This window comes from Trifolium pratense, linkage group LG7, assembly GCF_020283565.1.
Source record: "Trifolium pratense cultivar HEN17-A07 linkage group LG7, ARS_RC_1.1, whole genome shotgun sequence".
Taxonomy (NCBI): Eukaryota; Viridiplantae; Streptophyta; class Magnoliopsida; order Fabales; family Fabaceae; genus Trifolium; species Trifolium pratense.
In genome coordinates, this window is record NC_060065.1 from 33,488,560 (window position 1) to 33,503,480 (window position 14,921).

At 31.7% G+C, this 14,921-nt stretch overlaps 1 protein-coding gene across 3 annotated transcripts; it reads left to right on the forward strand.

Moving 5' to 3' along the window:
* The first annotated feature begins 7,934 nt into the window (after positions 1–7,934).
* LOC123895429 (malonyl-CoA decarboxylase, mitochondrial) lies at positions 7,935–14,875 on the forward strand. 3 transcript variants are annotated; one of them, XM_045945782.1, is made up of 16 exons: positions 7,935–8,220; positions 8,390–8,490; positions 8,618–8,708; positions 8,962–9,088; positions 9,186–9,366; positions 9,641–9,785; positions 9,873–9,963; positions 11,272–11,330; positions 11,407–11,484; positions 11,823–11,906; positions 12,740–12,918; positions 13,166–13,294; positions 13,429–13,501; positions 13,773–13,858; positions 14,177–14,261; positions 14,444–14,875. In XM_045945782.1, the coding sequence occupies exons 1-16, from the start codon at positions 8,131–8,133 to the stop codon at positions 14,459–14,461; spliced, it is 1,617 nt and encodes a 538-aa protein (XP_045801738.1). In that variant the 5' UTR covers positions 7,935–8,130; the 3' UTR covers positions 14,462–14,875. The 3 variants fall into 3 exon arrangements, with proteins under 3 accessions (XP_045801738.1, XP_045801739.1, XP_045801741.1); XM_045945783.1 differs by having other exon boundaries at positions 7,953–8,220; positions 8,438–8,490; XM_045945785.1 differs by lacking the exons at positions 13,773–13,858; positions 14,177–14,261; positions 14,444–14,875 and adding an exon at positions 13,669–13,766 and having other exon boundaries at positions 7,953–8,220; positions 13,429–13,521.
* Positions 14,876–14,921: the final 46 nt, after the last annotated feature.

Here is a 14,921-nt window from a genome sequence, read left to right on the forward strand (position 1 = left end):
TCATTTTCAGTTTAAGAGTAAAGTTCAGATGATAATGACTCAACTTGTTTTAAATCTTACAAATTAACAGTCATATATAGAGAAAAGCAAATGAAGTATCTGTTTACTAATTAAGTAGAAGATTACACTCGTTATAGTTACTTCGCAACTAATTAGTAAATTCCAATGCCTAAGTGCTTCAATCCGTGACAAGGGACATTAAAATGAAGTAATTGTTTACTAATTTGGATTAAAGGATTAAAATTGTTATTTACCCTATTTCTTTTTTGGGCACAATATTTATATCATGTGTGTGTATTACTTACATCTAACAGTTTTATTATGGTAATTAATAAAATGTTATTTAAAAATAATAAGCTTATTTTGATATATAATAAATTTACATATATTCATTTTATTTTTTTGAAGCAATATATTCATATATTTGGAAAGTTGTCGGTTGCCCCTTTTGATGAAAAAATAAAGTTAAAGGATGGAAAAGATTTTTATAAAAAGGAGAAAGGAAAGGAAAGTGTATTTTTAAATTTAAATTTGGTATTTAACAAAACAATAATAAAAGACCGAATGGGAGGTGTGAAAAAAATAATGCAATGGAAAAGAAAATGAAGTATTCATGAAAATGGGGCCAAGGTTGGTGGTAATAAGAGATGACTTTAATTTTAAAATGAATTTTCATGGTTGGAAAATTGAGGGATGCATGATTCATATCCGTGGCCATAGTCATAGATTCCTTTCAATAATAATATTACAAAATATACAATCCCACTAATTATAGCCATGTCGTCACGTCCCTTTTGTCATGTAATATTCCAATTTCCAACCAACAATCCAAGTATAATAATGTTATGCATATCCCATAAACAATAGAGTTATACTCAATATTTGTTTTGGTGCAAAGGATGGGGAGTTGTTCTAGTACTAAGTAAGTACTACTTTTATATGATGTTTATAAAACAAGAAAAATCAATAATGTACTCAAAGACTTGTTTTTATTTTTTTAACAAGAATAATGTGGGTAGCAGATTGTGGATTTCATGCTGAAGAGTTTAACATTGTTTTCACACGATTTTAATTTGAGACCGTTCGATAAAAAATACTTAGTTGACATTATTTTAAATGACTTTTTAACTATCAAGATAAGCCGTTTGACTAATATTTAATGGTTTAGTAGAATCAAAGCCTATCGAATGATCTTCCTCTCAATGTGGCCGTAAGTTTTTTCTATACCGATCTGGTTTTACATAAATTAATTAACACCGTAAATTAAAATGATTTGATTTTACATAAATTAATTAAGGTTCATAATGCCCCTGTTTGTACACGCCATCCCACTCAAATGACAATGGGGCTTTGCAATTAATTTTGCCTATAGTATTAGGTTATGCTAACATGTGTCCTAAGGACGCACATGTTAAAGATACTTTAAATGATATTTATGTCTTAAACAAATTAATTGTTGACTATTAAAGATATGAAATGTACATCTTTTAATGCAAATTTATTATCTATAGTATACTAATAAGTAACAAGTGTCATACGGGCATATGTTAGTTTTTCCATAGGTAAAAAAAAGTCTCTAATCTTTGGGATCAACAAAAAAAGCTTTAAAGATTGAATCAAAGATTACGGTACAAGCAAACATATATACACGCGAGAGGGGGAGTTCAGGTCAAAGCCCTATGGATCTGTGTTATGAATTTAGATACTCCTAAATCCTAATAATAATATGGTATCTATTTAACAGCAAAGACCAAACATTTTTTTTTTTACTAAAAATAAAAGATATTCATTCATTCAAATTGATAGAGTGCATCGATGTAATACAAATTTAAATTTGCTAAAAATAAAAAGGATGAATCTGCAAACAAACTCACAGCATCCATGTTAATAGCATAAAACGGCAAATTACATAAGCCTACATATATGACTATATTGAAGTGTCTGGAATGTCCATGCCCCCAGATCTGCAGCGTTGATGACACAAAAGTCGACATTGGATAGATTTGTACTTGATCGGATCTAATCCTTCAACCTGAAACAAATGAACACCGCACAAAGACGGGAAAACAAAATACACCGCACAGAGACGGCACAACAGAATACACCGCACAAGGACGGGATAACAAATAACACAAAACCAAACAAATATGTGAAAAATCACACTTATTTAATAACGAGAAAGAAAAAACAATTTGGAAAGACCAAACATTAGTCATGATCTTATCTGTCAAAAAAAAAATTAGTCATGATCTTATAGCTGTGGAGTATCTTATAGCTGATTAGTGATTATAGAGACTACTGAATGAGGATGAAAAACAAGCGATTAGTACTGGAATGAGGCATAGTCAACGAGGTCCACAAATAGGGGATTAATAACAAAGTAATATTAATGGTTTTTGAAGTTTACTACTAAGTTCACTCTCAACAATTGATGAAAACTAAAGCAAAGAATCTTGTTCTTGCTAGTTGTCACCTGTCCCCATGCATTTGTCATATTCTCTTGCATTATACACACACATGTGTATGTCATTGTGTATATCTTAGTTGAGCACTTCCCTTATTTATGAGCAACAAGCTAAATAAGTACCTTCACAATGGTGTCAAATGTTGTTGCATTCAAGTGTCATGATAATTAATCCTACAACGTCTACAAGAAAAATGTTAGATATATAAAAAGATCATGCTAACTAGTGTCCGTGGAGTACTAATCAAGGAGCTAAAAAGAGAAATAAAGGAAAGTTGTGTATTGAAAAAAAATCAAAATTTAGACTTTTCAAAATCTTTCTAAATTTAAATTATTAACTAAATGATTCATATATTTAATTTTTGGGTAAATAGTGTTATACCCCCTGCAAAATAGGCGAGTTTTGCGTTACCCCCCTGCAAAATATTTTTTTGAGATTACCCCCTGCAATGTCAAGATTCTTTGCGTTACCCCCCTGGCTCAACAAGTGGGCATATGACATGGAAGAATCTTGACGTGGCATGACACATGGAAATTAATTTATTTTTTATTTATTTTTAATTGCCAACTCATTAATTAATGTGGGTTTTTAATTAAAAAAATGAAAAAAAAACTTAAAAGTTGTTATATTTTTATGAACTTACTTAAAAGAAAGTTTTTTTTTTTTTACTAAAAGTTGTTATTATATATATATAAAAAAAATTCTTATATATATATATAATAACTAATAATAGAGTAAGCAAAAAAAAACGAAGATGAAAAAAAAACTAATAATAATAATAGTAACCAAAAAACTAATAATAATAATAATAATAATAATAATAATAATAATAATAATAATAGAGTAACCAAAAAAAAAATACTGCAATCACATAGTAATGCAAGAACAATCGCTTTGCCCTAACCCCCAAATTGAAATTGAAAACGAAGAACAATCGCTGCATATGAACGGAACGAAAAAAAAAAGTTTCTTTAAATAAAAAAATTTCTTTAAAAAAAAAAGTTTCTTTAAAAAAAAGTTTCTTTAAAAAAAAGTTTTTTTTAAAAAAAAAAGTTTCTTTAAAAAAAATGATTTCTTTAAAAAAAAAGTTACCGTAAAAAAAAAAGTTTCTTTAAAAAAAATGATTTCTTTAAAAAAAAAGTTACCGTAAAAAAAAAAGTTTCTTTAAAAAAAAAAGTTTTTTTCATTTTTTTTTAATAAAAAAAATAATAATTACTGAGTTGGCAATTAAAAATAAATAAAAAATAAATTAATTTCCACGTGTCATGCCACGTCAAGATTCGTCCATGTCATATGCCCACTTGTTGAGCCAGGGGGGTAACGCAAGGAATCTTGACATTGCAGGGGGGTAATCTCAAAAAAATATTTTGCAGGGGGGTAACGCAAAACTCGCCTATTTTGCAGGGGGGTATGACACTATTTACCCTTAATTTTTTTGGTAGAGATGCGGCATCTCTATCTTGTTTTTTTTTTTAATCAGCAAAAAATTATTCATAAGCTACCTCCACTACAAGAAGTAATAGAGGAGCAAGGGAAATACTGGAGGAGATCATACAATATTATTAGTTTGTTGTTGCTCTCCGCGCTCCTAATGCTCTAGGACCACATGAGAGGGATACTTATATCTCCACCCAAAGTCTTAAGATTTTAGGTACATGAATCATCTCTATTATATAACATTTTTTTCATTCATTGACAATGTGATGCTATTCACTCATATACTTGAAATGTGAATTTTCACCTATTTTTGTTGATTTTTATATCATTGGAATAGAAATAGCAATTATCAGTCTCTGAGCTTAGCTCAGTTGGTAGAGATATCGCACTATATGTGCAGGAGCCCGGATTCGAACCCGAGACACTCCACTTATTCATCTTTAAGGTGGATTTTCTAGCCACTAGGCTACTTGACCAAAAAAAAGAAAAATAGAAATAGCAATTATCAATAAATAGAATGTTTAAATGAAGGGTCTTCACTCGTTTGAAATTAAGCCTCAAAAAAAAAATCATAGGCCAAACTTTCATCTTCTTAGCTATAAGATCAGCTTAGGTTAGAGACATTTTTCATTACAATATCTTTTGTCATCCTACCCGTTTTCTCTCGTGCCCTACAAAATTACCAAAATACACCTGTCATCTACTTATGTAGCGATTCTATCCGCTACCTTAAAATTTTCATGTTAGGAGGGTGTTTTTTCTTCAAAATTCTTATTTTTATAACATCCACTACTTAACTAGCAGACATAATCAACTACTTAAATAAGTGACATTTAAAATCTTGAAATTTTCATGTTAGGGATGTTTTTTTTCCTCAAATTTCTCATTTTTATAACATTCGCTACTTAAGTAGTAGAAGGGTACTTGTTCAAAAAAGCGTAGTGGAAGGGTTAAAATTAAAACTCTTAAGGCGCGCGTGAACTGGTAAGGTGACAAAAAAAAACTCATCTTTCATAAGAATATAATATTTTGGGTCTTAGAAGCCCAAAAGAGAATCTCCCAATCTTTACATGACGTTTTCCCTTTAGGCCTCCCATGGTTCTTTTTTTCCCTTCAATAAAAACTTCGGTTTCTACGAACCGAATTTTTCCTGAATTTGAACTAGAAAAAACTTAAATTTCTGCGAACCGAAGTTTTTATCAAGGGCAAAATTGAATTTTTTGAAGGTATAAAAGATATATGGGGGCCTAAAGAGAAAACATCTCTTTGCATTTTGGATCTATGAAGCCCAAAAGTAGAATTAGCCTAAACCTTGAAAGCCTACAAAATTTACACCCCAGGACTAACAATGATTTCTCTCCCACTACGAAAATTCCATTTTTTACACTTAATGGGGGTGAGGTGGGGTGGGGAGGGGGGGATAAAAGGAGGGGGAAGAGAAAAATTCAAGACTAAGATCTCCTAAGTTATGTTTGACAATGTTAAATTTTGATGTTATTTCTTAAGGCTTATAAGTTTATTTGGAAAAAAAGACCCGTTTGATAAAAAAAAAAAAATTCTCACAAACTTATAGTTGATTTTTTACTAACTTGCTTATTTTGATAATCTAATTCCATTTAATTTTTTTTTTTTTTTGAAACAAATCAACTTAACTTTTCTCATTAATCAACAAGGAATCAATACAAGGAGGACTCATATCCAATACATGGTGACTAGCCCAAGAAATGGCTGCCCTCGCAAGTGAGTGAGCAACCATATTCGCTTGTCGCCGAACGAACTTTACCTCAAAGTTGTTAATACAAGATAAACTAGCTCTTATTCTATTAGTGATATAACTAAACTCAGACACACCCGCTTGATTAGCATGAATACTGTCAACCAATATTTGTGAATCACTTTCAAATATGATCTTATCCCATCCATTTTGCACAACAAATGAAATTGCTTCTAGGAAAGCCATTCCTTCTCCTTCAATGGTGGATAGCTTGCCATTTATCCATTTAGTTTGTGCCTTCAAAAACTCACCTGATGCATTCCTGAAACAACATGCCAAAGATGTAATACTTTCTTCCATGAAAAAACCAGCATCAATGTTGCATTTGATCCACCCTTGAGTTGGGTGAGTGAGGTAGTTAACTCAACTAGTTTGAGTTAAGAATTAAAAGAGTTTTGTCACCAATCGTTAGTTGGTTCAGTGGTGATTGACGCTGAACTTGGTAGGCAGTGGCGGCTCGCACACATGTGCGAGGTGTGCGACGGCATCGGGCCTCAGCTCAAAATTTTGAGGTCCTATAATATTACTTATATATTATTTATACCTATAAAATATCAAATGTATATTAATAGATTAATTTTTAGGCTCTAAACTAATAGTTATATATTGTTGATGTTCATATAATATCATGAGTATCAATAGATTAGTTATCTATACTCGTAAATATAGTTTTAGTTAGGAGGTTCCTTTTTGACGTTATATACAAAGATAATTATTTTGTATTTCTTATCCCATTTGATTTAATGCAATTGATTTAATATTGATAATCTATATGTTTACAAGAATAAAAATTATTTTTTTATATTATACGCAATTTAAACCAACAGTTTTTTTAAAAAAAAAATATTTTTTTTATATTAAGGGGCCACTTTTATATTTTCCACAGAGTCTCCTAAAACTCGGAGACGCCCCTGTTGGTAGGGAGGATCGCAGTTCGATTTCCCACAACTGCGATCGGGAGAAGACTGTAACCACTTGATGCCAGAACTGACCCACGAATCAGATTCAACTGGTAGTGAAAAACTAAAAAAAATAAAAGAGTTTTGTAAAAAAAAAAAAAAAAAAAAGAATGAAAAGAGTTAGGAAGTAAATGTCTGGTTTTCAAGTCTTGGTGAGAAAAACATATCATTTTTTTTTTTAATTTTAATTTTATCTTTATCATCTTACTCGAAGGAAATTAAATATTACTACTAACTAATTTTTTTTATTTTATTTTTATGATTTTATATTTATAAAATAGTTCAATTATCGATTTACCAAATCCTACAAATTCAATCGATTAGTTTATCCGTTATAAAGTACGCTACAAACTACTAAGTTACTAAGACCATCCACAATGGAGCACTCCAATTTTGAGTACTTAAATGGGTCCCACATTGACACATCACTAATTTATTATTTTTTAATAATATTACCTAATAGGTACTCAACCCCTCCAATGGAGCACTTCTTAAAAAGTTCTAAAATGGGTCCCATCAATAATTTCACATCATTACAATAACTTATTATTTAATTATATATTTTATAATATAAATTGATTGAATGATAAAATTACAAAATTAGTATGTACTATTTTTTTTTATAATTCGAAAAATAATTAAAATTCAAAATTTAATTTAAAATAATATTGCCAAATTTTAAGAATTAGATAATTAAAAAAATAATTTAAAATAACATTACATAATTTTAAAAACAATTAATTTTGTTGATCATCATGCCCAAAACGTTACCAAATATGCTCGACAAGATCATGTTGAAGTTGAAGATGAGTTCGCCTATCTTGAATTTGTGCTCTTCTTGACAAGTGTAGCCCATTATGGATAAATACCATCGGCTAAATAATACCCCATATTATATTAGGTTCTATTTACCGAATATTGCACCAACGTCTATATGGTTGACATTACATTTTTTAGAGGCATGCCAATTCAAAAATTATGCTTTTGTGATGTACAAAAATAAAATTGTGTTTTTGTACCATTAATTCAAATTGAATATAGAAAATAAAGTGGGCTCATGAAAATAATATTTTAATGAAAAATAAGGTGGGTCCAAGAGGAGAGAGATGGTTCTTATTTTAGAAGTAGTACCTAATAGGTACTTAAATGGGTGGTACTCCAATGGTAGTACCTAATAAGTACCATAAGTACCTAATAGGTACTACACCATTGGAGATGGTCTAACTAACTTATCTGGTAAGTCTTGTCGTGGATGACGTTGACCCGTAATAAATAAACAAGTGTTTGGGGGAAAATCACAAGCAACACTGAGAAAAACGTGGAAATGAAAATAAACAAAGTTTGGTTCGAAGAAATGATGCTAACTTTACAACAAACAAACAATCCTCACTATTGCAAAAAGAGGCATAGTGTGGATCGGTTATACCGTCCACTGATTTCGATTTCTCACACACTCACATCTCATCTCATCTCATATAAATACTAACATAAAAAAATGAACAAGAAAGCTTTATCAATTTTGTTGCGCGCCAGAATGAAACCCAACGATCGACCTAACCTTTCTCTCTCCCCTCTCCCTTTAACTGTATGCAATCTCACTTTTCCAATTCAATTTTACCTAAATTCTTTCTTCATAGATTCGATTTAATTCAATTTGATTCAATTCTGTGCGTTAATCTGGTTTCTGAAATTTGAATTTGAATTTGATTTATGTTGATATTTTGTTGCTTTTGATTTTGATGAATGTACAACAGAACGCGGCGAGTAAAATGCAGCAACAGAATTCAAATTCACTGGAAAAGAAATCGCCAGAAGATGGAAATTCAGCTTCTAATCACTCTGGCAACTCCGAGAGGTTTGTTTGTTCATAGTTTTGCTTATTTTTTTCAATTTTTATTTTCATATGGTTAGAAATTGGAATCTGTTTGGTTATTTATGACTTATTGATCAATTTTTTGTTGTTGCTAAATCTGCAATTTCAGTGAGTTTAATCGTGTACATGCCTCAATGCATTCTGCAATTTCACTGAATAAAACAGAAGTTCTAGATGATGTGCTTAATAATTTCTCTGAGGTACTCTGATTTTAAGATTTTCGGCGCGATAAAATTATTCGATTCTGTTATTAACGTTGCTAATTTCATTTCCATACTGTGTAAAACTGAATTCTGATTGATAATGAGTAAGCTAACTGCATTATAAGTGTCAACTGCAATTAGCAATTGCTTTTAACTGTGAAGTGTGAACTAACTTTTTAACAATTTAACATTATCCATAAGTGTATTTATGGAATATATGATCCTAACACGTAAGCTGGTAATAATGTAGGGTTATTTTACACTTTCTTATGAAAACCGTCGCAAGTTGCTCATTGTACTTGCTAGAGACTATGATCTCAATAGATCACAAGTTCGTGAACTGATAAAACAGTACCTTGGACTTGAACTTCCTACTGGTAAGTGATTTGTATGAGTGTGAATGTGCATGTGTGTAACTCTTTGCATTATTACTTTCAAAATTGTGTTGTAAGTTAAGTGTTTGGGGTTTGGCAGACAAAGCTCAAGTGAGTGGATCCGAAGAAGAAGGCTTGTTTTCTTCTTTCTATCGCATTGAGAGGAATTTGAGGCATGCCCTTCAGCCAGTTTATGAAGTTCTCTTTGATCGTCTCAACACTCATCCAGGAGGGTTGAGATTCTTATCCATTCTTCGAGCAGATATCCTGTCTATTCTCGTGTAAGTTATTGGCCAATGCTTCATGATTCATGTTTGAAATATTCTTGTGTCTTGTGAGCATCTTATTGTACAGAGATGGCTTGAGAATAATTGTTGCTACATTAAAGTTTTGTGGATTCTATTGTTGAGAACTCAGATACCGATCATTGTACAAACTTCTGCACAAGTCTTTTTTGCTATGAGGACTTTAAAATAAAAGAAAAGCATAAGACAAGGGTTCTACTTTGCTTTCCTGGAATTTTGAATATGATGATTCAATTTTTCCACTACACAGAGAGGAAAATATTGCTTCTCTGAGAGCATTGGATTCTTATTTAAAAGAAAAACTTATTACGTGGCTTAGTCCTGCTGCCTTAGAGCTACACCAAATTACATGGGATGACCCTGCTTCCCTGCTGGAGAAAATTGTTGCTTATGAAGTACTTCTCTACGTTTTCATCTTTTGAATTTTCATATCATGTAGCTCCAGTATTCCTTGTATTCATAATTTTCAATATCTTGTGTAGGCTGTTCACCCTATAAGCAACCTTCTAGATCTTAAGAGAAGGCTTGGAATTGGCCGTCGTTGTTTTGGATATTTACATCCAGCAATTCCTGGTCAGCAGTTCTTCTAACACCTTGTTATTGAAAGATAATTACAAACTTGGCTATATCTGGTCCATGAAATTTGTTTTTGTTTGGTTTTCTTCAAGTTAGGTTCGTACAACTTGAAAATAATGGAGTTTTCATAGATGATAATCTCTATTTAAAGACTTTACTTACAATTCTTGATAGAGAAAATATTTCAAATAACTATAATCATATCTGATTGGGAACTAAAGCATTAAAGAGCAAGTAGTAGCATTTATCGTGGAAAAAAGAAGGTAGATTCTCATCTTAAATAGTTTGACAAGTGTGGAGAAGATCCATAGAAGCTGTAATATGGATGGTAGACTAGATAGAGGATATTCCAATAGTTAGACATAAAAGGAGAAAGAGGAAAAATTTAGACCACATCATAAATAGATATTTGGATTTTAATGGTCTATCACTGGAAATGATTGGACATTTTGACATTGTTTGATTTATTTAGTTGACTCATGTGGTAAGAAAAAGACTTTGGTTGTCTTATAAGCTTATCTAACAATGCAATCTACACTTGTTACAGTATTATAGTAATCACTAATCACCTTTTACTTAACATATTAGCGGACACTTTTTAACCTGCATTATGAGTCTTCACCAAGCCAGTAAGTGGCAACTATACAGATTGTAGCTTTCATGGTGATTGTATTACATGGACAGTTTAGTCGTATTTCATTACTCTCATGCCATGTAACTTAAAAATACAATATTTGGTGTTACTGTTTTGTAGTTTACTCTTTGTACATGGTCGATTTGACCCAATGTGACCCAATGGATTTCAGTGGTTGACAATTTTGTGGGAATGAATCTCTCATTTTTCACTCGAAAAGGTCATAGATTTTTTGTATGGATCTCTCTCTATAGACATTAAATAGGTGGGATCTTATAAAAATTTGTGAATGCTTTTGAAGAGAAAAAGGTATATGCATAATTTTTACATGTTCCTTTCATGTGAAAATCTACTAACTTGAAAGGGTCCATTCTTTTGAAGAGATAGATAGTGATTAGTGCTTAATTTGTAATTGGAAATTATGGTAGTTAGTGTATCATTGAAAAGATTAGAACCATATGAAATAGTCCAATTTTTTGCTATTGTTCTTGAAAATGTGATATGTATTTATTCTTTTACACATATCAAATTTTGAGGATGCTGAGTGTTTTTGCTTTGTCTCAAACAATTCACAGAACTTCTGTCTGATTTGTAAAAGTCTATTCTCAAAGTTTATCAAGTATGTTAAAGTTAAACTATTTTATGTGGACTGATTTTATGTTTCTCCTCAGGTGAACCTTTAATTTTCATTGAAGTTGCACTAATGGAGAATGTGGCTCAAACTATACAGGTTAATTATGTTTTAACTTAACTAACACAACCTCCTTTTCAGTACCCTTTTTAATCAACATTTCTTTGTTTCACAGGAAGTTTTGTGGGATAGTCCTCCTATACCTGAAAGTGAGGCAACAAGTGCATTGTTCTACTCTATATCATCAACTCAGGTATGCTATATGTATAAGTAATGAAAAGTTACAAATATTGGAAATTTGACTACACATCAGAAAGTTATCCTTAATTCTATTATTCCATCATTGTGACATTAAGTAGTTTCATCCTCAGTGAACTGCACGCTGGGCCTCAGTCTTGGGTTTTTTTTTATCTCTCTGGAACTTATTACTACTTTTTGCTTAATTTTCCACTTTTCTTCTTTGATCTATTTATTCATGTATGCACCTTAGATATGTTTGCTTCGGATTTTATCCCTCTTCTGACTCCTGTAAGAAAAGTAATGCTGGAGTTAGTTTTATTCCTGATTTGCATAATTCTGAAAATTTTGCAGCCTGGCTTAGCTGGGATCAACTTGGGCAAGTTTCTTATCAAACGTGTTGTAAAACTGGTGAAAAGAGAGATGCCACATATTTCTGTAAGTATTTTACCAATTTTGTGGAGCTCTATGAATCTGAAGGGTGGAACCAATTGAGAATATCTTAAATTTTTTAACTAATAGTTTCATTAATATTTTCTTGGGTTTGATACGAACGGTGGAACCAAAGAGTGTCTGTTTTGATGGAAGTTTTTCTGAGTACAATAGTACAACTTTCTGGTTTCATTTTTAAAATTCTTAGCCTTAGACATTTTCCTCCTCCCAAAGCTGCAGATTAATGGAGTCAGTGTTCTCAAAAGAGTCCTAGATGTAAAAGACACGTGGAAATTTCCAAAAAGACTTTTTGACTTTTATCTCGAAATGATATCTTGTTTCCATCATTCTAGAAGAGTAGAAACTGGACATAACTAGTATCCGGACCAGTGCCAAGCACGGTTAAAAATGCGACTACATAAATAATATTTAAATATTAAAGTTTTAATAAATAACAAAAAAAAATTATAACATAAAAAATAGACATGTTTAATAAGTCACGCAAGAGCGTCAAAATTGTATGCCTGTTCTCAGACTTTTGATTATAGTCCATCTTATATCACCACTACTTTGATGAATGAAATAATATGAATTTGTTTGTGTAAAAAAAAAAAAAGAAAAATCATGCAAAAGACCCATATCAGTAAAACTATGCTTAATAATGTCAACAAAAAAAATGCTTAATAAGCCACCAAGTTTGGTCTAATAGTTGTTTGACATTGATGTTGTGAAAATTCCTTGACAAACTATGTGTTTCCTAGGATACTTCAATATCTTGTATTTATTAAACTTCACTTTTGCCATCCTGTATCTATGATTTCTGATCAATTTGTGTGTAGACCTTTGCAACTCTCAGTCCTATCCCAGGATTCATGACATGGCTCTTATCCAAGTTGGCATCTCAAACAGTGCTTTCTGAAGGAGACATGTCACAACCAGTGGCCGAGGGATCTGGTTCCACATTCTATGAGAACATACTTAAACCTGATGAAGAAGAAGCACTTATGAGTTTGCCTAAGTAAGCCACATATTGTTCTATCTCATGTTTTTATGTTATGCTATTCTTGGATATTCTTTTTCAAATCCATTGGTAAATTATATGGAAGTTTCAGAATACAATCTTGTAAACTGTTTTAATACATGCATTACGACAACAACTAAACCTTTACATGTGTTTTGTTGTCTCCTTTCTTTCTCCATTAATCACTATGGCCTTTTTGTCTCTGATGTCAGTCTCAAGTGATGAATATTATTACGTGTTGCAGAGATATTGCCACGGGGAAAAACGGAATGGAAGTGTTGTTCAACCTGTTTGCTTCTACATCCTACAAATGGATTCATTCTCCAGAAATTTTGTCAGCATTAAAACCCCTTTTGATGCGCTTATGTGCCAGGTACCGCAAACGTATTATGAGAAATGAAACTAACGACTTCTTCTAACTATGGCATTGTGCTAGGAAGCTGACGACATCCATAATTTATAACTTATTAATCAGAACACTTTGGTGATACTTTTATTTTATCACAGATACCTTCTGCAAGAGAAGAAGAGAGGAAAAGCTTTGGACTCTGTAGCAAATTTTCACTTACAAAATGGAGCGGTATGTCTTGCAAGCTTAATGTATGGCTAATAAACTTATCTATTATTGGAAATAGCATTTTCCTTGTGAAACCAACAGTTTCTGTTTAGCACATTATGCACTGTACTTTGTTTTGACATCTTGGATGGGTAACTATCTTGGCATTTATTTCTTTCTGCATACAAAAGTGGAAGTAGTTTTATGCTGCAAAGCTCCGTCCTATCACAAATACTCACAATTGTAATTTGAACAAATTGGTATGAATCACTTCTTGCTTCTCAATATGGGACAGATGGTTGAAAGAATAAATTGGATGGCAGACCTATCAGAAAAAGGCCTTTCTCAAAGTGGAGGCATCATGGTGAACTATGTATATAGGTAATCATGCTCTTGAAAATTCTTGAACTTGTTTTTGTTCTTACCAAAATATGCTCACCATTTTATGTATTTATTTACTGTTGATTCTTTAGATAAATCTTGTGTTTCTTAGTTGAAAAGTTTATTACTCTATGCATTTTCTGGTTGTGAAGTATCGAAAGAAATCTCCTAAATAAAAGGAGCAATGACTGTACTTGTTATTTTGGCTTCGATGGCTACTTGTATTAGTATCCATATAGATAACTTTATGAATTCAATTTCATTTTACTTGATCAAATTTGTTGTATATGCTGATCTGATGACAATACCTAATTGCAGTCTGGATAACATAGAAGAGTATGCTCATTCATACTTCAGCAACGGCATAATCCAAGCTTCAAGTGACATTCGTCGCTATGTTGAGGTAATGGCTCTGCTTAATGTCAATTTAAGTTTGATATAAGATAAACTTCAAGATGAGTTCTCAAATATCGTATGTGCATGCAGTTTGAAAACAAAGATAGATGACCGGAGACAACCTTTATTGCCATTAACTTTTTCCATTTTACCTATCTCAAGTCTTAACCTCTTTTATATAATTTGCAGCCACAAAGTGACAAATAGGAAAAAGTCTTCCTCTCGGTATAACTGATGGTTTTATCAAAACTATGGAACAAGTGCTTACAAGTCCAAAATTGAGGAACCTTGTACTTTTAATTGTCGATATTTTATGTACAAAGAATACAAGGCAGTTGAATAGGTATCTTATCCAATTTGTTGTTGTAATATGATAAGCGACAAAATTCTAAACTTTGACGTTATTTTGTCATTTAGAATGCTACTCTTACTCGAGGTAGATAGGAAAAAAGTTAGAATGAATAGTTCATGCTTAGGGAACCTCAAGCAGTAAAATGTGATATTATGATTTGTATACTATACTGAAAACATATCTATCCTTTAGTGAAGAGTGTGCTACTGTTACTGAAATTCAAATTTGGTTGGAGATCATGAATGAAGTATTGGCTGTTGTAGAGGAAATTGCTCCTTGAACATCGAGAATTGGAGGTAATACCCGTTGCTTGTC